This window comes from Actinia tenebrosa, unplaced genomic scaffold (assembly GCF_029948245.1).
Source record: "Actinia tenebrosa isolate PJP-AT-01 unplaced genomic scaffold, QUT_ActTen_1.0 PGA_scaffold13__45_contigs__length_12533684, whole genome shotgun sequence".
Lineage (NCBI taxonomy): Eukaryota > Metazoa > Cnidaria > Anthozoa > Actiniaria > Actiniidae > Actinia > Actinia tenebrosa.
Genome location: NW_028292573.1, coordinates 5859935 through 5883389, shown reverse-complemented (window position 1 = coordinate 5883389; position 23455 = coordinate 5859935). Strand labels below are relative to the sequence as shown.

Here is a 23455-nt window from a genome sequence, read left to right as displayed (position 1 = left end):
CATCCCACCATTGAAGAACATCTGAGCGGTTGGAAACGGTATTCAGTAAGATGAAGCATCATGGATTAAAGGTTGAACCAACCAAAGTGTCACTCTTCAGAGATCGGGGTGTCCTTAATGGGGCACGATGTCTTGCTGACGGATGTAGAGACAGACCCTGAAAAGACAAAGGCAGTTAACGAGTGGCAGTCCCCCAGACAGTGCGCCGGATCTGCGATCTTCCTTGGTTTCGCGTCAACACAGATGATTTGTCCCCAGTCGTCAAAATGGGCAGGCCCCCCGATGCACAAGTTAGTGTGCTGAGCTGGGAGCGGAGGAAAGGAGGAAAGGAAGTAACAAGACCACCCGGAAGCAGATTGGCCGTTACTGTGGAAAAGAAGAAGTGCAAAAGAGCTTCAACAAGTGGTTAAAGAATCTACAACCTCAGCACCAGTGCGGCCTACCCCGGGGAAACACCAAGACCTTCATCCTAGGAGACGGAAATGCGTCCAACGAAGGTTGGGAGCCGTGCTGTCCCAAGAACAGGACAGGAAGAGTCAAAGTGATTCGCTTATGCCAGCCGAGGCCTGAGAGGTGGAGAGCGGAGCGGAAACATGGAGAAACTACTCATCAAGGAGGAAGCTGGGAACTACTAGCCTTGAAGGGGCTGTATGTGAGAAGTTCAGGGGAAGTACCTGCTGGGATCGAAAGTTGTCGTTACACAGCACAACCCGCTGACATACCACAGTCAAAGAGTAGGCTGAAAGCTGTTGGAGCAGAGGTGGGCTGCAGAGTAGCAAACTTCAACTTCACCATCAAAGATCGCACATGCGAAGTCAAACAGAATGCAGATGCCTCCTAAAGTCGCTATCAACCGAGATGAACAAGAACCAAACCACAGTTTGAAGTAGAAGTTGACCCTGCCTACTACCAATACTACAGACCTACCAGAAGAAGGTACGTAGGCAAACATTGTGGTATCCAGCGTTCATAAGCAAACACAGAGACAAGGGCGCTGGAGGGAGAGCAGCAACCTCATTCCAAACCACACACCTCTCACAAGAGATCCAACGAACGACAGCCAGGAGGAACCCATGCATCAGTCGTCTCCTCCATACGAAAACCTTGGACGTCGGGCAAGGGTAAAAAGGCATAGCAACAAAGAGACAAGGGATAAGGAAGTTGATTATCACTGGAACAGATTGAGGGAAATCATTTAGCCATTGGAAGTGTCTTACGCGGTACAGGAGAGCGGACAAGGGGAAAGTGAGCTCGGTTACTGCAATTCCCACTCCAATGAAATCACAATATGAAGGGGTGAGCAAGCGCAGATCATGTGGACATCAAGGAACAGACAGGCAGACACTCTTGAGGAAAAGATTTGGTGGCCCGGTATGCAAGGGATATCGGAAGCAAGGATTCTTCAAATGTGAAAGATGTGTCATTGCCAAAGGAACCTACATTCCAGTCAAGACGCGATGGGCGCCTACGTACAAGGCCATTGGAAGTGATAGCGATGGATTTTACCTTGCTTGAGCCTGCACGATGGAAAGGAAAGAGAAAATGTCCTCGTGTACAGATGTGTTCCACAAAGTTTCAGTTGCTGTACAACCCCGTGATCAGAAAGCGACAAACGCGTAGTCAAAGACCCTGAGTAAAGACATGGTTCCTTGTGTATGGAAATCCCCCGAAGAATGACATAGACCAAGGCAAGTCATTTGAGGCAGAACTAGTCAAGGAGTTGTGTGCAGTGTATGGAATTAAGAAGTCAAGGACAACCCCCTATCATCTCAAGGAAATGGGCAGTGCGAAGATTTCCAACGCGTACACGACATGAGCTTCTAAGAAACTTACCAGCAGAAAGAAAAGAAGGTGGCCCCGCTGAACACCCTTCTGAAAGAGTTATGTTACGCCTATAAGGATGTACGCCACATGCAACGATAGATACTCACCCTTTATGATGTTTGGTGAGATGCAAAGCTACCTTTGACATTCTACTTCATGATGATGACAAGACAAGTGACAGTAGGACAACCCACCAGCATGGATTACAAGCACCAGGACTCTCTCGAGAAGCTTATACCACTGTGACACAACTTGAAGGAAGCTGCTACCGTCAGAAGAAGGATCATGACAGAAGGGCAGCACTGGCCGAACCATACAAGTTGGGAGCGAGGACTCCTTCGCACAACCGTAAAGTCAGAGGAAGAAAAGAAACCAGAAGAAACCCAGATTCAAGATAAATGGACAACCAATGGACAAAATCGTTGAACGAAGAGACAACAATACTATGTGTTGAAGAGCTGATGGAATGGAGGAGATCAAAGGTTAGTACCAGAGAAATGCAAGTGCACCGGTGTCCAAGACCAACTGCTGGAGAGATACTGAGGACGATCACAAGCAAGCTGACAGGTTAGACAAACATGTGTACTGCACGCCAGAATCTAGATGAAGAAGCGGACATTGGAAGACAATCGCCTTTCACACCCATGACAGAACCAGCTGAACCTGATTGAATGATAGTGACGATGCGTGTGGAGGAAGAACTGGCTGCACCTGTACTCCGACGGTTCCACAAGGACAACGGCCGGCCAACACAGCAACCTCTATAATCGTTCCAACCAGTCCGCACTTCAGGCACTGACGAAGTCCACCTGCGTATCATGTTCCTGACTTTGCTCGAGAGGACGAAGCAAACAAAAGGAGGGGCAAGTGTGACAGAGGTCAAAAGACACTATTTTGGACAGTAACTTATTTAGTCATAAATCTATATTTTTAATTAGGAATGCCTCGTGTTACACAATAGGAATGTAATTCTTTAGTTAACTGTTTGCGTGGAAAAGGCGTAAGCCAAGAATAATTTCCGTACGTAATTACATTACAGTGAGTCCATGCCTAGTTTGGCGCTTGCTTACGTAAGTTCGTGTTTGGGACATCCTGTTTGCGCCCTAGGGCGTGCCAAATATTGCGTTAGGATGTGTAAGGTCTTAAGAATGCAGGTTTTCCCATATAAAATAGGGCCCAACTAAGCTTTAAATCAGTGTAGTTAAAAGTTCTTGAAGACGTTGCACATATCAAGACAAGGAATTCTCTACGATGTAAAGTCTTTATCACTGGTACCTTATAACAGTTTTCCATGTCCAAGCTTGGTATGGAGACTTCACATGATTAATGGACTGTTTTTGTCATTGATTCTCTTGGATTCCCCCCCCCCCCCCCCCCCAGCTGAATAGCACTTACACTTTCCATAGTTGATGTCTACAGCCAAAGATAAAGAGTGATGACAGAGGAATAGCTTATCTGTATGGGCAAAACAAATGCCCATAATTTCGGAAGGAAGAGACATGATGTTCATCCATTTTGGGGTCATTACTGTCTACTACACCAACAAGATTCAAAGGAAGAATTTTTTGCAAACTGCCACCATTTGGCTTGCAGTTTGTCCAAGTTGTATTGTGTGAATTTTTCCATAATTTTTTTGTCAAAAACCACTTGCAATCTGAATTCATAGCTGAGCGCCTTGCCGCCGGTTACAAATGATATGAGGGTGGATAAGATAAAGATTTTCATCACTGTGCATAACCATCATGACTACAATACCTTCTTGAATCTGATTTTCTTTGTTCTCCAAACAGAAGATTTTTAAGGACAAATGCTTGCACGGCAGCAAGAACACCACAAGGTCCACCCTGTGACATCCAAGAGTCATGAGTATATAATAATATTTAACAAAGTTCTTGAAATTGTAGATTTTAATCCCCCTAATTATCTTGCCCCTTTTTTTAACACTAATGATAAAAAGGTAAATTATACATCGTGAAAAGATGAAAAATCTTTCTGACATTTCGGACGCTAGTCCTTCATTGGAGTAAATGAAGGACTAGCGACAAAGGACTAGCGTCCGAAACGTCAGTAAGTTTTTTCATCCTTTCACAGTGTATAATTTACCTTTTATCATTACTGTTTCATTAGAAACACCGACACAGCTCACACTAGTTTTTATCTAGTTATCTCTTCCTTTTTCACACTGATTTTCTGAACCCCCTCCCCCTGTATGCCAATGTACTCTCGCCTAATGTTTTGTAGTATAGACATTTTTAGTGGTCCTTGTTTCAAAAAGAATAGCATTCAATAGCTGACGGCTAACAAGCTACATGTGACAAACCCCTGCAGCCATCATTCAATGATGGAATTGGATTTGAAAGTTGATCACAAGAGTATTCAAGTGACAAGTGGAATATTCCACGATGTGGCATGAGAAAGCATTTACAAAAAGAATCTTATCTCACGCCATTGGAAATACCTAGGCTGCATTGCCTGATGGGAAGAACCAAATACTGCCGAATATACAACTTTCCTGGATTCTGATTGGCTGTATTTTTTGTAATGGGGGATAAAATGCAATTTTTAAAGTAAATTACAATGTTTAAATACCTTGTGCTGTACAATTCCATACTCCAAGCCATAATGATCACAGAAGTTAAAACTCTGTTGTCTCCATTCCTGGTTAAAACAACTTTTGGCTGAACCAAAGATAAGGTTCTTGAGAGCCTGTATATAAATACAAATAATTATTTTAATAAATAATGAATATTAAAGCAATGTGAAGTATCGGGGCGTAGCAGTGCACTTGCCCATCATCAATAATTTCTTATTTCTTAATTTCCCATTTACTTATTTTCTTTACCCTGTAGAGTCAACTTAAATCTTATTGCTTTTTTTCTTTTATTCTATTTAACCCCATTTATTCTGTTCCATTTCCTTCTTCCCATTTCCATTCACTTCTAATCGCTTACCATATACTGATGTTTTGACGTCCAATTTCAATTCCTGACTACTATCATTTTATTTTATTCAATCCCATTCATCCTTATTCATTCCCATTCATCCTTATTCATTCCCATTTATTCCTATTTTCAGTTCAGGGACTGAACATGTTCCTTTTATGTGTTTTTTGAGTCTATTGATTGAATCCCATTACTTCTTTTTAATTCTTTTTAATTAATCCCATTCATTTATTTCCTCTTACCATAGCCTGTTCCAATGATATTGGTTTGCTTTCAAAGTCTGCCGTTAGAGCATGCGTTGTACCTACAACAAAAGAGATATTATTAGGATATTATGATTCATTCAGATATCTATTAGTATATTATTAGGATGATTACAATCAACATTATGACTATGTACTTCAGTTCTTACCAAGAGACAGTTGTGCAATACTGTCATCAAGATCGTCATCAATGTCTTCAAACACTAGCTCCTCTTTCTGCTGCTGAAAGGAAACATAACATAATGATAAAGTCAGCCCTGCAATACAATGTGCAGGTACTAGAGAAAGAAAGAGGCCACATATTGCATAGGCACCGCACCTTAATGGTGCAGTAATAGGAAACAGGCAGTTTCCTATTTTAATACTAGTAATTGTATCACTTTCCAATCGCATGGCATGCACAAAAGAAATAATGGTATATAGCAGTTCAACATGATGTTTGTGTCATATATTTTTGCATTTTTACTTGAGAGTAATGCACAAGGTTCGCATCAAAGCAGTGGTCCAAAAATAGGAAGTACCTGATTTTTATTTTCTGGTATACAGAGAAGCCTCAAAGAATGCATTAGTATTTAAAATATAATGTGACGGCAAAACTGAGCAGTAAAAACGTTATACTGTAGTAGGAGGCCGGTAGATGAGCATGTTATATAATTATCTAATCTTGTATATAATTATATCATATATCATCTTGGTTGTTTACTACTGAATGCACCAATAATTCAATATTTTCTCCTTACTTGTTGGTTTTTCCTAGAACCTACAGATGAACCTGGTCTGAAATAGAATAATAATAGTAATAAATAAATAATATATTGCAGATAAATATGATAGGGAAGCAGAGGTGGTGTACGCCCCATTAATAATGAGCAGCCTCTCTCCAATGTGACACAAGTGATAGTGTGAGTTTCTTGACCAATCAGCGTGCAAGATTTTCAATAATCACCTGTGTATTTTTACTAATATTATTTAACATTATTCTTCATTCTTCATATTTTACCTTGAAGTTGCAGTCTTTTTAACCTTGTCAATCTTGTCTGAAATAGGACTGCTTTTGCTAAGGGAAAAAATGCATTGTGTAGTTCCAGAAATTATCCATACCCCCGACAGAGAAATTTGAAATTTACAAGGGGTAGGGGTCAGAGAAAGAACAGAATTATGAAGTTCGTATGGAAGAAAATTGGAATTTACGAGGGACAGGGCGGGGTCTGAAAAAATGCCTCCATGGGGGGTAGGATAATTTCTGGAACTAGATGTTTCAACTCTGTTGAAGGTGGGATACAAACTTAAGTATGTGTTTGAATGCCAATGCAATAATTGTTATGGGGCACTTACTTAAATATATGATTCTGTACTTCTTTTCTTGCAGATAAAACTCTTGTGTTTTCTTCTTTTTCACTCTGAAAAAAAATTAAAGAAATTTGAATGACGACAGACATTGTGTCGAATTAACAAACTTATAATTAACCCTAACCCTAACCTTAAAGCCTATGGACAAAGAAAATGGTATTTCCAAGGATTGTGAAAGGATTTGATATATTTAAAGTGCTACTCTGATAAAAATCGCTCAAACTTGGATTCAGCTGTAACTTCCTAAGAATACTCTTTAAAGGTCCAATAATCACTGTATGAAGTGTTTTCTCGATATTCAGGACAAAAGTATGGTATTTTTCCGATTATTTTTTGGAGTCTGTGACATCATACACTCAACATCAAACATTGCTACATATATTTCTTTGTATATAAATCCTTAATTTATTTTATTTCTATGAAGCCCACCCCTTTTCCATCAGTGCTTCATTTCAATCAATGGTAAAAGTCTACATGGTTTAGAGAGAAACCAGGTATGCACAATGGATGGGGTCATAAGTGGCAATGACTACATATACAACCCTTTTTTAAGGTGGCCGCAACACACAACTAGCTAACTAATAGTGACACTGTCAAGGTATATTTAAGTATTTGAGATCATGAAATCTACATACTGATAAAATATCATCTTTGTTTAAGGTGTCCATATGCCTCTTAAAACTGACATCATCAGAGGATGTTTTAACTGCCTGGAATTTATGCCCAGTAATTGCCAGTTCTGATGTCTGTCTTTTGGTATGACCTGGTCTTTTCCCTCTCATTCCAGCAAGACCAGAACTAACGACAGGACCTGCCAGGCCTGCACTGCGTGTTCTACTCCGATGAGTCTTTGAGGGGGTAAAACTACTTGATGCTGTTTCTTTGGCAGGAGGGATATCGATATTCTCTGTTAATGGAATGGAAGATATATGGACCACATCTTTTATTTCTCTTTCCTTGGAGACCCTCTCGGACTTTTCAAGTCTCTGCAGAAGATCAATGTAGTCTAGTTTGTCTTCAGAAAAATTCTCTGTTAATTCCGATGGCTTATTAACTTTCCTGTTTTTATCAGCAGACAATCTCCTTTCTCTGATTGAAAAAGAAAAAAAAAGATTTAAAAAGAGAACTTATAATTCTTTTTACCCCTCCCTGGGCACCCCTCCCCTGGGGTGACTCGTTCTACTGTCATACCTTGTAGATCTGACCCCTGTTCGGGATAGGGTGGTACCATCTATTAACCCCTCCCTGTGCACCCCTCCCCTAGGGTGACTTGTTCTACTGTTATACCTTATAGATCTGACCTCTGCTGGGGATAGGGTGGTACCATCTATTAACCCCTCCCTGCTCACCCCTCCCCCAGGGTGACTTGTTCTACTGTTATACCTTGTAGACCTGACCCCTGCTGGGGATAGGGTGGGTACCATCTATTAACCCCTCCCTGTGCACCCCTCCCCCAGGGTGACTTGTTCTACTGTTATACCTTGTAGACCTGACCCCTGCTGGGGATAGGGTGGGTACCATCTATCAACCCTCTCTGTTCACGCTCACACCTCCCCCAGTGTAACTTGTTCTTATTACTGTATAATAAAGTACTCATATACCTTGCAGATTTAAACCCTGCCGTGGATGGACGACTAGTATCAGGTACTGTTGCATCCTTCTTGGCAACATTAGTGGTAGATGATGAGAGCCCTTTCTCCCTGAAGTACTGTACTATCACCTCTAACATGGTACGATAGACGATAGTATGTTCCTAAATGGAAAAAGACACCTATGTCTTAGTACTTTATTACTTTATAGAGTCTGTAGCTAACAAACCTGTGGGGCTTTTCCATTATCAAATTGTCATTTAGAAAATGATTCCTGTGGAGGGAGGAAAACTGGGGGGAAACCCTCAAAGTAGAGCAAGTCTGATGCGGAGTTAGTTCTTGGATTAAATCCTTGACCGGAGGTGAAAGGCAACACCTTAGCAATGCACAGCACCTGCGCTTCCCAAATTAAGAAGCATCCAAAACTATATAAATACAATTTCCTACCTCACAGAAATCTTGTAATTAGTTTGTATAAATAAACAATAAAATAGAGGATAGCACTTGACAGTTAAATTAGTGATATTTTCTTGGTCCTTTTTAATGTCTCTAGCTTATTATGGTTGCGGCTCATAGGACCACCATCAGCATGGCCATTCAAACCAAGTAAAGGTCTAACCAATTGTTAATTTATTACAAAGGCAGCAACTTCTCCAAGTTATTTTAAGACCCTGAGTGTTTGACTGGTCTGGGACTCAAACCACAATCTAATGCACAGAAGACAGACATTTTCACCAATAGTCCCCTTCACAGTTCCCTGCGCCATCTTGAAAGGTAGAAGTGCCTTTGCATAGTAGCGAGATGAACGGTGAGCTTACAATGATAGAGACCTTTTTTAACACCTTGGACAATTATTCACATGCCTCTATCATTGCAAGCTCACCGTTCGTCTCACTTCGATGCAAATGTATGGCTACCTTTCGAGATGGAGCATAGAACTGTGAAGGGAACTATTGAGCTTACCTTGTTTTTCTTCATCAATCTCTCAATATGAATCTCCTTTGCTAGTTGAGCTCTGTTACTGACACTGTGCAAATTAAAGGTAATGATCGTCATATCCGTTTACTGGATGCAAGACAATCAATATTTTCTGAAGCATTCTACTAAGAACTTTAAATTAATGAATAATACACTGTTGTCATATTGGCTGATGAGCGCACGAAAGCCACCCACTCAATTTGCAAGGTTGAGCAAGGCTGCTCATTCAAAATAAAGGTGGATAGCACAATTCAGGTCAAAACAAAAGGTCAACTTCTATATATGCATTTCATGTGCTTCTGTGTCTTTTATTGTATTGGACTAATGACTGGGTGACCTCGTTTTTATGCACTTATCAGCCATAATGAGAAAGGTGTATAATTATCTGAAGTTTCCATATTGTAGAGATGCAGGTGGTTATCAATGTGTGATATCACGTTTGACAGTCAAAAGTCCTTTCTTACCTATGCTCATCTCTGGGCATCTCCTGGTCCAACACTGCCAAGGAATTTTTCAATCCCTGTTGAATGATATCATACAGTACATGTATAGGTACATCGTTGTGACCATCTCTGGGTAGCTTTCTTAGAATGTACCCCCCCCCCCACACAGAGGCATTTTTTCAGACACCCTCTACCCCAGGAAGTTCCATTTCTCAAAGCTCGGTCCGTACGGCATCACCTCAAGCCAAATATTTTCCCATACAGCCCTCCCACTCACTTAATAAGTACATAATAAGCTTACAGTTTTATGTGCAATAGAAAGTCACAATATTGAGTAATGTGGAATATAAGTTATAATGAATAAATCATAATTAACTATTATGTAACTTGTATGTGACCAAATAAAGTTCATTATGCATCTAGACTTAGACAATAACACAGACAACACAGATTTCCAGTGAGCTCAGAAAGCTTTTAAAGTCTTACGAAGGCAAATTTCTCAACAGAAAAAAATATCACTGTTACTTGAAAAATTGGGAGAGCTCTGCTGGTCAAAAGCAGTAATCAAAAACCAAAATTAGTATTTGCTCGCATGAAAAGTTAACCTTCATAATCGATAATTTATATAAAAAGGTTATTTATATAAGCTTAAACAGGAGATAACGGTCTTACAAAGACACACAAGGTTTATAAACACATTACCAAGGCGACAGTTGCTAGGAGTGTTAAAAAGTATCTTTTTTCTCCAGAAATGCTAAATATCTTCCAAAAAATAAAACTTAGGTATAATAAACTGTTTATCACAATTAGAAGAGTGTGTTTTTTTACCTTTCTGCTGAGATATTCTCGCACAAGAGAAGCCGTCAAAGATTCAACATCGTCCGCCATCATTCAAACCAAACGCTCGACTAAAAGCCGCTTAATTAAAACTTCCTTTGACTCCAGCAGCTCAGGCTAGGTAAAAATATCATAATTGATCGTAGGAGTTTTGATTCTGAATAGTTTTGAAGCTTTCTTTGGATAAAATTTGATAAAATGCGAGTCAAACAAAAACAAAAACAGTTAGAAAATGTTTTGCATTTAGGGGGAGACCGCTGAGACAGTGCTTGACTCATAAAACACAGGAAGCCCAATAAGAGTATGAAATTCAATTGTCTTCTCGTTTTATGTTCTTTCCTTTTCTTTTTTCTTTCTTCAAGATTTTATTCCTCTTCACTTTATTAATTTACAAGTGATGAGAGCTCACATTGTTAATTCAATATATATGAATGGTAATTCGTGCACCCTCACCTATTTTAAGTTTTTACAGGGGCGGATTTGGGAGTGGCCCAAGCCTTCCCCCCTACCTCCTTAAGTGATGTGTGTTTTTTTTTTCGCATACGATAATGTAGGTTTTCTGACAAGTTTTCCGGCCCACCCTTTTTTCTGGCTAACCCTTTCTTTGATTCCTGGATCCGTCGGCTGTTGTAGACCTTTTTTTCTTGACATATCACAATAAATGTTATATTACTGAACAAACCACACTTTTACAACTTTTTATTTTTTCACTGGTTCGTATAAACCATCAAACTACAACTATGAACACAACTTTCACAACGTACTGAATTCAGCCCAAAAATATGGCTTACGGTTACTATCATGTGTTACATGTAAATAAGTATCAGTTTATATATAATATAGGTATATGAACGATTCCATTCCCATCTGTTTGACGCCAATTTTCTATATAGTCTATACTAAAAATTACATCAATTTTGCATGATCATCCTACACTACATGATGGGCTTCCTATGTCATGGTATCGTACTGCCCTACATCTCACATCTCGCTATAGAGAAGTACTGTAATCCCTTTTTCCTGTTCTTTTCTTTTCTTTTTTTCTTCCTTTTTTTTTTTTTTTTTTTTTTTTTTGTGTGTGTGTGTGTGTGTGTTTTGTTTCCATTTTGCATTTCAGACCACGTGCCATTCCCTTACAGTATAATTTCTTTGTTAAATGTTTGTGCACAAGAAGACACACGAATATGGATGTAATTCAAACAAAGAATTTCATTCTCAAGAGAATTGCACTTGGTCTCGAATAGGAAATCATGAAAATCCTTCAAAATTCAAAAGAGACTGATTACGGATTCATATGGCATGGGATCTTGGGTAGGAATCATCCAGAAATCGAAAGTAAATCCCACAATTCTATGCGATAGGCGTTGGATACCAGTCTTCTCTAAAATAGATACATCATCCAGTAGTCGTTTTCTCGTCCCTCTACCATCCTTTCCTTTCCCCAAGGTTTTTCTTTATCTGCCCAGCTTCCAATTCATCGTAGAGCTGCTGGATTTTGACATCAAAATAAGCCGCCATTGCTTGTCGCTTTACTTTCATTGTCGGTGTTACGAGTCCTTCTTCGATGGTAAACGAGTTTGGGCTCAGATAGATTGCTTTAACCTGGAAAACGAAACATACTTCTGTGGTTTATATCGAGATTTTCTGTTAAAAAATCAATGAGTAATGGAAATAAGCAGGGTTAGGAGCCATAGGTGATGCGCGTTGCTAGTGTGTCATCTCTTACGGACAGCTGTGGTTATGGTTCGATCCTCGGACCTGTCATCCCATGTAATGCGGGGTTGCTTTAGAATAGAGACTCACCTAAGGTTTTGCACCATCACGTGCCCACGCTCATAATTCAGCTTGGGCTGCCTGTGGCTAGACAGCAGAACAATAAAATCCTTTTGCTCTTTGGGAATTGAATTATTTTTCATGTGTGAAAGGAATGTATTGTTCCTGCCATCCAATATGTCTGCCGTCAAGTCATGATGCAAAAACTCTATTATTCGTTTTCTTTTATGCTTAGATGGTTTTTCTCTTCGTTTTCTTCCCCCGTAAAATCTTTCAAATTCCAAATCGATCTGGAGTCGAACGCGCTCTGGCCCGGGAAACTGAGTACCAGTATTCACTCTTTGGGTGATCGACGTGAAATAAATTCACAGCTTAAAATAGTCACCCTTTCTTTCGTCTGAACAATGACGAACAATACACTTGCTCCTGCAAAAAGTACGGAGAGGGGTGAGTGCGAGCTTTTTTTAAAGACTTGCCTGTTCTAAGGAGTTGAGCTTCGCGTCCTTGCCTCTAGTCAACATGTCATCATGGATCAGCTTACGTATTGTCTTTAACATAATATATATATATATATATATATAAATTAATGAAATTTTATTAAAAAATTATATGTAAATTATCATAGTGTTATATATTATTATTACTATTTATTCATATATATTTGTATGTCTTGTATGCTTTTTATGATATAGTTAATAAAGACCAATTATTATCATTATTATTATTATTACTATCATTATTATTGTTATTATTATCATTATTAAATAAGAAAGAATGGATGGATGAATGGATGGATGGATGGATTGATGGGAAAAAAGAAAGAATTTTTCGTTTACTAAAAAAAACAAATTCATTAATTTATTCATTATTTTCAAATTACGATTAAATGTTTATTAATCTTGATTATTTCTTAATTAAGTGACGTCACAATAAATTAATCAATTACGTCACAAAGAAGATACAACTAATTGATTTCATCAAGTTGCAAAACGTTTTGAGAAGAGCGCGCTTAGAATCAAATCAACATGTTTTCAGCTAAGAATGTGTTATTGGGAAGCCTTGCAATAGGAGGAGTAGCCGCTGCAGGATACGTGGCTTATAGATATTACAGAAATGGAACCAAAAGCTTGTTTGAAGATGTTGCAAAGATCTTAACAGAGGATACGAACCAGAAAATCACGGCTCGTCAAAATGAATCGAAAATCGCAGATTCTAAGAATGAAAGAGCACAGTCACCTTCAACGTCGGAATCGACGACTAAAAGTCATAGCAATCAGTTGGGCAAACCTGTAGAACTGAATGAATACCCCGAGATCAAAGACACTTGCGTTCAAGAGAGAATGAAAGTAGACGCCCCAGCTGAAGCAGATATTTCAGAAGAAGAATCTGAAGAGTCAGAAGTGGAAGAAGACGGAGACATGTTACAGGTACCAACTCCAAGAATTTTTGGTCTACAGCATGTAAGGACTGCTGAAGAACTGGATGTGACCTTCCAAGCTCTGGCTGATTACTATTTCAATGAGGACAGGAGTGAGGAAGAATTAAGAGCAGCCGAGCAGGAACTTGACTGGGCGTGGCCTCTGGTGATGGACTATAGGAACAACGATTCAGTGGTTCCAACAGCAATGGAATCGATGGACGAGGAGGAGTTTTCATCTTCCTCTTTGGATAAAGGATATGAAAATGGACTCGAAGATAGCAGCTCAGATGGAGTAACATCTGGCATGATGAATGATGGTAGATAATGTTGGCCAAGACTACGATCCCTCCTGCCACGACAATGATGGTAGATGATGTTGGCCAAGACTACGATCCCTGGCTTCCTGCCACGACAATCCCTGGCTTCCAGCCACGACAATGATGGTAGATGATGTTGGCCAAGACTACGATCCCTGGCTTCCTGCCACGACAATGATGGTAGATAATGTTGGCCAAGACTAATGGAGGGTGCGGATGGTGGCCACGCATAGAGATGAAGAAAGAGCTTCTAGTCTACCATATTCCTGCATGGAAAGTCTGCTGCTAGCTACTAGCAAAGTATTTGACCAGCTCCAGCTTTGCTTTAGTAACAATACTAGTTGAAGTGGTTTAAAGTAGCACATTCTGAAGCAAAAGTAGGGGGTCTTATCCGCCTGACATTGTTGGCTATCAATGGTTGCTCAACACAACAAACGTAGCCTTTTAAGAACATTTGAAAAGTGAAGATATAATTTAGAAAGAAAACCTCAATACTCATACTTTTATATTCTTTTACTTAATCAATCTCCATTTTTATCTGACAGCTATGCTATGCTGTTTGGAGACTGACTTGAAATCCGTAACACCTGTTCTCTGAAAACCAAAAACATTTAAGATACTAAGCAATATACCTTATATACCTTATTGTAAGCCTTGTTTTATTTATAATAAAATAGCTTTAAAAGCAACAGAAACGACAGTTTTGTTTTATATCTTCGTTGTACTGTTAATTTGATAAAAGACGCAAGCTACTTGAGGCTGTTTGCGGAAAACTGGATAACTTGTGATTGACATAGAAAGAAGAATAGTAACAAAAATTAAGTCACCCTACAGGATATAGAAGTTAAACACATTGAGCATGCTAAATCTAGCTGGAAGAAGGCGCCGTTTCTATGGTTAAAAGCTGTGTTTACGTACGTGAGCGCGCGTCTTGTCACGCCCGCGCGCGAATATTACCTCAAAATTTGATTGGCTATGAATTATGAGTATCAAAAGAATATTTTTGAATCAAACTTTTCTATAGAAAGTTTCTTTAACTTATTCTGGTCTTCATCTGATTACCTGACGATAGACGACTTCCTTGAAGCGCGAGCAAATTTTTTTTTTTTTTTTTTTGGTCAGTGTTTATAAGAAATCTTTGGACACCAAAGAGCTATATGTGATTTCTACAACCCTTGAAGATTTTGTCTGAAGTGAGCTATATTTTTCAAAAAGTCATAATCCTACTCCCGAAGTAAGGAAGAAATTTCAAAGTATTTTTTTAATTAACATAATTTCTGAGTTTTGTTTGTGTTTTCCTTAGCGCGCGTAAAATCTTGACCACGAATGCCTCGCTTTAAAATAGCGCATCTCCAATAACTTCTACGCGCATGCATTTGTTACCCTTGATAAATCCCCTTCCCCACAAGTGATATAGCTGCCTATCTTACCTGATTCTGGCAGAGCTGTTTCAAGTCTCCTTGAATCCCTTTACTTTTTGCCAAGGCGAACAGCATCTCTTGATCAGGAACCACGACACCGACGATACATGACTGGAAAAAAACAACTTAATAGTAAACTATTCATCACCGCAAGTACGTACAGCGGGGTCGAACTGAATTAAAGCAATGGCGGGGGGGGGGGGGGGGGACCTTATAATTAGGCGGCCGCTATACAGTTTATGGATGACCCCGGAGCACAGCTCTAACCAGTTTGGATCAGTCAAATTAAGTCGGTTTGAGAGAAAGGCGGAAAAAACGCCCGGAGTCAGAAAGAGTACCAATCAACTCAGATCACATGGGGCGACTGCGATTTGAACCCCGGCCGGATCTCAGAGATGAGAGGCAAGCGTTTTACCATCACGCCATCCTGAACACGAGGGTCTTCATTTTACTCTTCTTCGCTGTTTACCTCATTACACAACATTCGCAGACTTGGCCGCATAACGTAATTACTGCGACGTGACAATGAGTATTCAGTGAAGATATATTACTTTTCCATTACTTTACCTTTAGACTGTACCCATGTACAAATACTTGTGCAACGTAAGGGCTTCGTAGGTAGGCATTTTGGATCTTCTCTGGTGCTATGTACTCCCCCTGAAACGATTTATAACCAGTAAAGACGTCGTACACGAGACTGAAAGATCCGGGGGTGCTGGCTCACTATCTAGAAACTTACCTGAGAGAGCTTGAAGATGTGTTTCTTGCGATCAATAATTTTTAAAGTCCCATTCTGCAGATAAAAATGAATTATTAAGTAAAACTATTTTAATAATCCTTTTGGCTTACCTATATTCTTCAGCACTAACATCACGCGTACGCTGATTGGTCGAAAACTGTGCTTTATTAGTGAACGGAGCACAGTGCTGACGCCATACGCGCGCGCGAAGTGCTGCTAAATCCTGCGACCGTCTTTCTTTTTGCGTTCCAGTTTTCAGCGTGCTTTCCGGTTAAAATGCCTCTTCGGAAAGGCTTGATGACAAGAGATTGCACTCTATTTGTTGTTTTTTGTTGTTGTTGTTGTTGTTGTTGTTGTTTTTCAGTACTTTTTATCTAAATTGTTATAATTTCTGTTTATATGGTACTGCGACTACTGTCTACCCAAAAGGTGTTTCCCAGTCCTCGCGCAACCAGTAAGCGCCCAGTCCCCACTCGATAGTGTTAAGCTAAAGGGCTGTTACCTCATTCCACTGTCCGATGTCCCCAGAATGGAACCACCCACCATCATCAAAGCATTCAGCGTTCTTTTCTGGATTCCCAAGGTAGCCCTTGAACACGTTTTGTCCTTTCACACAGATCTAAAAATTATCGAACAATTAACACTTATTGACTGGGAACGAGGGGAGCAGTGTTTTGTGGTGGAACATCGTCGTCGCGGGACCACAAAACACATTGCTTTCCCGAGGTTCCAGTCAATAAGTGTTTTATTATATACCAGTGTCAAAGGAAAAAACAAGCAGTTATTTGATTTTTTGATTATTTGATTTCGAAAAACGTAGAAAAACGTAAATTTCTGTGAAAATCACTTCAGGTATTGTTACCGGCCAACAACACATTGTTGCCCCCTGAGAGCTCTTGCCAGGGAAACATCGAAACTTGTTCACGTTCACGTGATATTCTCTCGCCCAATCGGAGTAAGATAAAAATGGACTTTGATAGTTGGTATATAACAAAGATGATTATAGACTTTTCTAGGGCTCGTGCCCACTAGGTCCATTTTAAATCGATCTAGTTTGGATTAGATTCGAGATCAATCCGAACTCAGTTTTCGAGAGCGTTCACACTATAAACAACCATAAACGTAAAAAAAGGTAGTCTAACCAAAATTGGGTGCCAAAATATATAAGGATTTGGAAACTAGTAAGGGCCACATTAAACTATGGCTCTTTTTTTTTTCTCATATTACGCTATTCTTCCGTGAAGTTTCTTCACCATATCCATACTTGCTTTTAGGTGACAAAACGTCGACCTTGTCGTTCGACTTTTCAACCGTTTTGACGTCATTCAGTAGAGTAGACTGTGTGTATGCTACTAGTGAGGTGCGATATGCAGAATATACACATCTATTGTGTACATATAGACATAATAGACACTAGACAGTCAATAGCCATCTGCTGCGTATAGCAGATAAACTTTGAAATAGGTCAAATTCACTACATGATGCACATCCCACATGGAAAGAAGTGAGTATGAGTTCAAAGCCATCAGCGTCACAATCAACATTTTTGAGTATGCTGGTCATAGCAAGGGGTTAATCATCTTTTGCAAGTAAGCTCACGATTGCCGATAGTTGGTGAAGTTTTTCTTTACAAGTCGGTGTAGAAATTCAAGTCCAAGATCTGAGATTCACAGTTCAAGATTCAAGACTCAAGATTCTCAAGACTCAAGAATCAAGATTTCTGAAGTCAAGAGCTGGAGTTGTATCCTCCTCCCCCTGTTGGATTATTCCCTAGGTTTGTCCTACTTCGACAACCTAGGAATATTTCCTTCAAGGGCACTGATTATTAATATTTTTGGTATATTATTTTTTGGTCAAATATGTTCTCTGTACATAGGCCAAATACATTAGAATTAGGGCTTCCACGTCAATTACAGAGACTTAGACAGCCGGTCACCAGGGATGAAATTATTGCGGCCATTGGAAAAGTTCTTGGAAATGAATTGCGTACTGCCATAAAATGTGTTCAGGTGTCTAATACAGGTTATTCTTGTAGAGTAACGTTTAAGGAGGAATCTCATAGACAAAGGGAACAGTTATTTACGAAAGGAATCTATATTAGGGGCTGTTTTTGCTTTTTCAATGGGGTTGAATCACCTCAACAAGTTGTGACGGTTTCAAACCTCCCTTGTGAGGTGGAGGATGACGACATCAAGGAATACTTTGAAAAATATGGGAGCGTAAATCAAGTGGTGAGAAATTTAGACAAGCTTGGCTTCGAAACTGGAGATAGACGGCTTTTTGTGACATTAAATGAGCATATTCCTACGAGTGTTCTTTTGGACCCGTTTATTGCTCATATTAGATACCGTAGTCAACCTTTATGTTGCTTCTCATGCAACTGGTGGGGACATTCAAATACAAGATGTCCCCTAAAAGGTGTCTGCAACCGCTGTGGTGCGCAAGGTCACCATTCTTATGCTTGCTCGAAGGATCTTATTGAACCCCCTCGTTACGATATAGATCGTCCAGAAGGACAGGACTTTCCGCAACATCCTGCTCTTTCTCTCCCAGAGGAGTCTCAAGAGTTGACAGAAAATATATCTCAGTCAGGTGTGATCACTGAAGTTGTACAGGAACCTACAGATTTGCGTTCTTCTTTGCAAAAGGATTCCTCCTCAGAAGTTATTTCTTCGCAACCGCTTTTTCCTAATCCTTCTTCTCAGGATTCTCTTCAAAATGTTGAAGTACTATCTCTGTCGTGTGATTCTAACTCTTCAATTTCCTTGGGAACATCTTTGTCCTCTCCTTCATTTAGTCATATGGTCAAACAAAACACGACGAAGGAAAAACCTGCTGAAGGGATGGACATTTGCTTTACTAATTTACGTAACCTCAAAAGATCTGTGGATCCAAAGGAGGTTATTACTCAACGTTCTAAAAAGAAACCCTAATTTTTCTTGCGTATTTATATAGTTATCTATATTTCTAATCATATATTGAAGGATTTGTATTGAAGTATGAATTGTTTACGTAATGTCATGTGTTATATGAATAATGTTACAAATAATGTTATGATTATTGAAAATGTTGAAATTGATGGTTTATTAATAAGCAGTTATTCAGAATATTGAAACTATCATAAATACTTGTTGATTTTTGTTTAAAATGAGGGCTCTCACTATAAACATAAATGGTCTGCGAGAGTATGTGAAAAGAACAACATTTATTTTTTGGCTGTCTTCCTTATCTCGCCCGCCTGATATTGTGAGCATCCAAGAAACTCACTGTATTTCACAACAAGAACTCAATAATTGGTTTGATAATTCTCCTTATCTAGCTTTTGGAGATTTCAACACAAAGCATTCTGGTGGTACTGCAATTTTGTTAAAGCGTGCCTCTCCTTTTTCTGTACTTAAACAGTACTCGGGTATCAATGGCCGCTTCACTTATTTAGATGTCCAATATGACTCTTGCAAAGTTTCTATCGTCTCCCTGTATGCTCCCAATCACAATCCTGAAAGAGATGGTTTTTTGACACAAGTAAATGATAGGCTTGATCCTACGTCTGACATCCTCCTCTTAGGGGATTTCAATACGGTTTTTTCACCTATTCTGGATCGTCGATCCTTTAATTCTGTACTACCTGCTAGTTATGACAGTGTTACTGTCCTTCCCATCTTATTCCATGAAAATCGCTTGATTGACATTTGGAGGCACTGTCATCCTAGAACCAAAGAATTTACTTATATCAGTACTAATGGCATGGCTGCGTCCCGCATTGATATGATCGGACTTCCATTGCGTTTTGTTCCTCATGTTTCTGAGTGCAGTATTTTACCTTGTCCGCATTCTGATCACTCTGCTGTTTTCCTTGATTTCATATTGCCTGAAGTTCCACCCAGAGGCCCTTATTTTTGGAAACTCAATGTTAGTATTTTGGATAACGATGCATACGTGGAGCTCGTAAGGGACTTATGGAAGTCCTGGCAACCTCAGAAAGGGTCATGTACGTCATTGCTTGTTTGGTGGGATATAGGTAAAAGAAAGATCCAACAAGCCACCACTAGGTTTCGTTCCAAGTTATCTTTCAAACGACGGGCATCCAGGCATTCCTTGGAAGCTCAAGCAAGATCATTAAAAGTTCTGGTAGATGGGGGAGATCTCTCTGTTCTAAATCAATACCATAGTGTACTCAATGAATTAGAATTGTTTGATCGAGAGGCAGCCAAGGCGGCAGAAATAAGATTTCGTACCAAATGGACTGAAGAGGGTGAGAGATCCACTTCCTTTTTCTTCCGTATGGGAAAGAAGAATAGGGCCAACAAAATGATTGATCTTATTCTAGATAGCAATGATCAATACGTTTCTGATCCTGAGAATTTGAGGCAGGCTTGGTTCTCTTTTTACAAGGGTTTATTCACTTCACAAGAAACTGATGAAACCATTGCAGATGATTTTATTTCTAACTTGGAACGTAGAATTCCTTTAGAAGTGAAAGATGTGTGTGAGGGTCCTTTGACTATGAAGGAATGTCTTGAGGCTCTTGAGGGGATGCCGTCAGGTAAAACGCCTGGTTTTGATGGTCTTCCCAAAGAATTTTATCTAAAGTTTTGGGATCTCATTGGAAAGGACCTGGTAGCTGTACTTAATTATGCCTTTAGGTGTGGTGTACTATCAGTTTCTCAGAGGAGAGGGATTATAACGCTCTCATATAAAAAGGGAGATAGATTTTTGATGAAAAACTGGCGTCCCATCTCCCTATTATGTACAGACTACAAGATAGCTTCAAGATCAATCGCGGGCCGTCTACGAAAAGTGATCGCTTATGTTGTATCTCCTGACCAGACCTGTTCGGTACCTGGCAGATTTATTGGTGAAAACATCAGGCTTCTTCAAGATGCTGTTACATATGGCAAAATAACTAATTCACCTCTGGCCTTATTGTCTTTGGATCAGGAAAAAGCTTTTGACAGGGTGGAATGGTCCTACATGCTCAGAGTCCTTGAAGGCATGGGGTTTGGACCTTCCTTTTGCTCGTGGGTACGCTTGTTCTATACTGGACCTCAGTCTTCGGTATTGGTAAATGGCTTCTTTACACCTTTTATAAATTTATCGAGGGGTGTAAGACAAGGTTGTCCACTGTCAGCGCCCCTTTACGTACTGATTGCCGAATCTTTAGCGTGTCGTATCCGTGCGTCAATCTATTTAAGAGGTTTGGTTCTTCCGCACCCTGATTATGAACCAGCACTTATTTCCCAATACGCTGATGACACGACCCTGTTATGTACAGATGACGATGAAATATCCACTGTCTTCTCCATCTATGAGGAATATGAAAAGGCATCTGGGGCTAAGATTAATAAAGAGAAATCTAAAGGGCTTTGGGCAGGCTCTTGGAGAGGTCGTAGTGATCCTCCCATTGACTTGCAGTGGTCTTCAGACAGTATTCCTTGTCTTGGCACATGTTTAGGAAATGATGATGTCTCTCATCCAAATTGGGTGGTCGCTTAAACAAACTTTCTAGTGTACTAGATTCTTGGAAACATCGTAATCTTTCCTATTCTGGTAAGGCTCTTGTCCTGAATGGCCTTGGCATGGCAGGTCTATTGTTTTGTGCCTCAGTACTAGCCATGCCAAACTGGGTCTTGGCGCAAGTTTCCAAGTGTACTTTGGATTTTTTTTGGTCGGGGAAAAAGCATTTGGTGTCACAAAACGTTCTTTTCCAATCCACCACTCAAGGTGGGTTTGGTTTAATTGATATACAATCAAAGGTGCGCGCACTTCATTGTCAGTGGATAAAGCGGTGGGCCCTGTCCCCATCGAAATGGTGTGCTTTCTTCTCCTTTTTTGTGGAGAAAGTATTTGGTGATGATTTACGTTCTGTTCTTTCATATCCTGCATATTATCCTTCTCATTTACTACCGGATTTTTATGCCTCACTTTTAGATGCTTGGGCATACGTCGGTGGCCATTTCTCAGTTCAATTGAAAACTTTTGCTATTCTGCGGTCCTCTGATGGTAGTGCATTGTCTATCTCATCTCTTACTACAAAATCTGTTTATTCAAATATCATTGAAAGGAATGTTATGCTTCCTAATTGCGTTCTGAAATTTCGCCCAATCTTTGGCGAGCTCTATTGGACAGACACATGGTCACAAGTGAACATTATGCCTTTGGATCGTCAAGTTCGTGATCTATCGTGGAAGATTTGCCATGGAGTGCTCTATACCTGTGATCGACTTGTCAAGTTTGGTATGAACATTGCTGATCCTTCATGCTTTTGTGGACATCCTTTGGAAACTCCAGTTCATTTATTCTTTGAATGTAACCTCATGCAAGAACTGTTACTATGGGCTCAGACCTTATTTCTGCGTGTTACTCCCTTGTCGCCATCCCTTCAATCTCGTCATATGCTATTTGGATATGACAATCATGAACGGCAGATTATTCCACCTGTTTTTTCCTATTTTCTTAATCTGTTGAAGTACTTTGTGTGGTTGGCTAGGAATGAGTATTGCTTTGAAGGTACTCTCCCTGTTGCCTCTGTGGTTAAAGCAAAGGTTGTGAAACGACTTAATATCATCTGCTCTGTTACTCTAAACGTTCGGTTAGTCGAAAATCAAGGCGTTTTTTCAACAGATCCTGGAATGTTTTGGGAAAGTTTTCTCCGGATATTACTGTTATAACCTGGTCAGCCTAAAAGTAGTTTTCTTTGTCTTCTTTTCACTTGTACTTGTGTAACGTTTATGCAAGGGAAAACGTTGTGTTCGCTTGAATATACCTATGAAGTGTTTTGATGAGTATAATCCTAGGTAGACCAGGATGATACTCTATATGTAAATGATGTTTTGATTATCTTTTTGTATTAGTGGTTATTGTAGTAATCTGTAGTGTGTAGGTCTACATGGGGGGCGGGGCTCATTACCCCGGCGTGTCTCTGGCGTCCATGTAGGACCCCCCCTTGCTAAAGACCACCATGCTGTCCCTTTTGCACATCTTGGGACACTGGTGCGAAGCTAAAACAAAAAGGGGTTAATCATCTACGGTCTAGGGGCCGACTAACCTCTCACTTAGGCTTCGGCCGAGCTTCCTGATCAGTCTGAAAATCTCCGGATAGCGGTGTCGGGGTCGAAATCTCCGGCGTAGCCGTAAATGCTTCGCGCTGCCATACGACGGTTCAGCACTAGATGTCTGGAAGTATGGACCTTTTTTAATCAATCAAAAGGTAAAAATCCCAAAAACATGTTTTCTATAGCATATGTCTATTGTGCTTGTATGTACACAATATATGTTTATTGGTTGTCTAGTGTCTATTAGTGTCAAGATTGTCTATATATACTAACAATAGAGTGAGAGCATTTAACCCGTGAAATAACAAATACTAGTCAACGTGGAAAAGTCAAATAGACACAAAAGAAAACAATGGAATTAGGGTCTACTAAAGTGTATTAGTTAAATATCTATTTCACGAGTTTAATAAATCCACTCTATATGTCTATTGACTGTTTAGTGTCTATTTGTGTCTATATTCTTGATGGAAGGGTCCATTGAAACACATGTCTACATATACAAAAAAG

General features: G+C 39.7%; 2 protein-coding genes across 2 annotated transcripts in view; both read right to left on the bottom strand.

The window, feature by feature from the left end:
* Nucleotides 1-1035: 1035 nt before the first annotated feature.
* Nucleotides 1036-10839, bottom strand: LOC148911673 (putative ubiquitin carboxyl-terminal hydrolase MINDY-4). Its single transcript, XM_089028723.1, has 13 exons — nucleotides 10218-10839; nucleotides 9411-9466; nucleotides 8932-8995; nucleotides 7981-8132; nucleotides 7015-7468; nucleotides 6365-6429; nucleotides 6030-6086; nucleotides 5770-5806; nucleotides 5179-5251; nucleotides 5009-5070; nucleotides 4414-4530; nucleotides 3580-3668; nucleotides 1036-1171 (listed from the first exon to the last, which is right to left on the bottom strand). Exons 1-13 carry the CDS (start codon nucleotides 10278-10280, stop codon nucleotides 1036-1038), a joined length of 1425 nt encoding a protein of 474 aa, XP_088884849.1. The 5' UTR covers nucleotides 10281-10839.
* Nucleotides 10840-10910: 71 nt separating this feature from the next.
* LOC116286501 (long-chain-fatty-acid--CoA ligase 1) overlaps nucleotides 10911-23455 on the bottom strand; it is a 62777-nt gene continuing 50232 nt past the window's right edge. The window contains exons 18-23 of the mRNA XM_031693029.2: nucleotides 16399-16515; nucleotides 15897-15950; nucleotides 15725-15814; nucleotides 15167-15268; nucleotides 12476-12547; nucleotides 10911-11828 (exon numbers count right to left, since the gene is read on the bottom strand). Coding sequence (XP_031548889.2) covers nucleotides 11649-11828; nucleotides 12476-12547; nucleotides 15167-15268; nucleotides 15725-15814; nucleotides 15897-15950; nucleotides 16399-16515 — 615 coding nt within the window. The 3' untranslated portion in view covers nucleotides 10911-11648. The remainder of the gene's footprint in view (nucleotides 11829-12475; nucleotides 12548-15166; nucleotides 15269-15724; nucleotides 15815-15896; nucleotides 15951-16398; nucleotides 16516-23455) is intronic.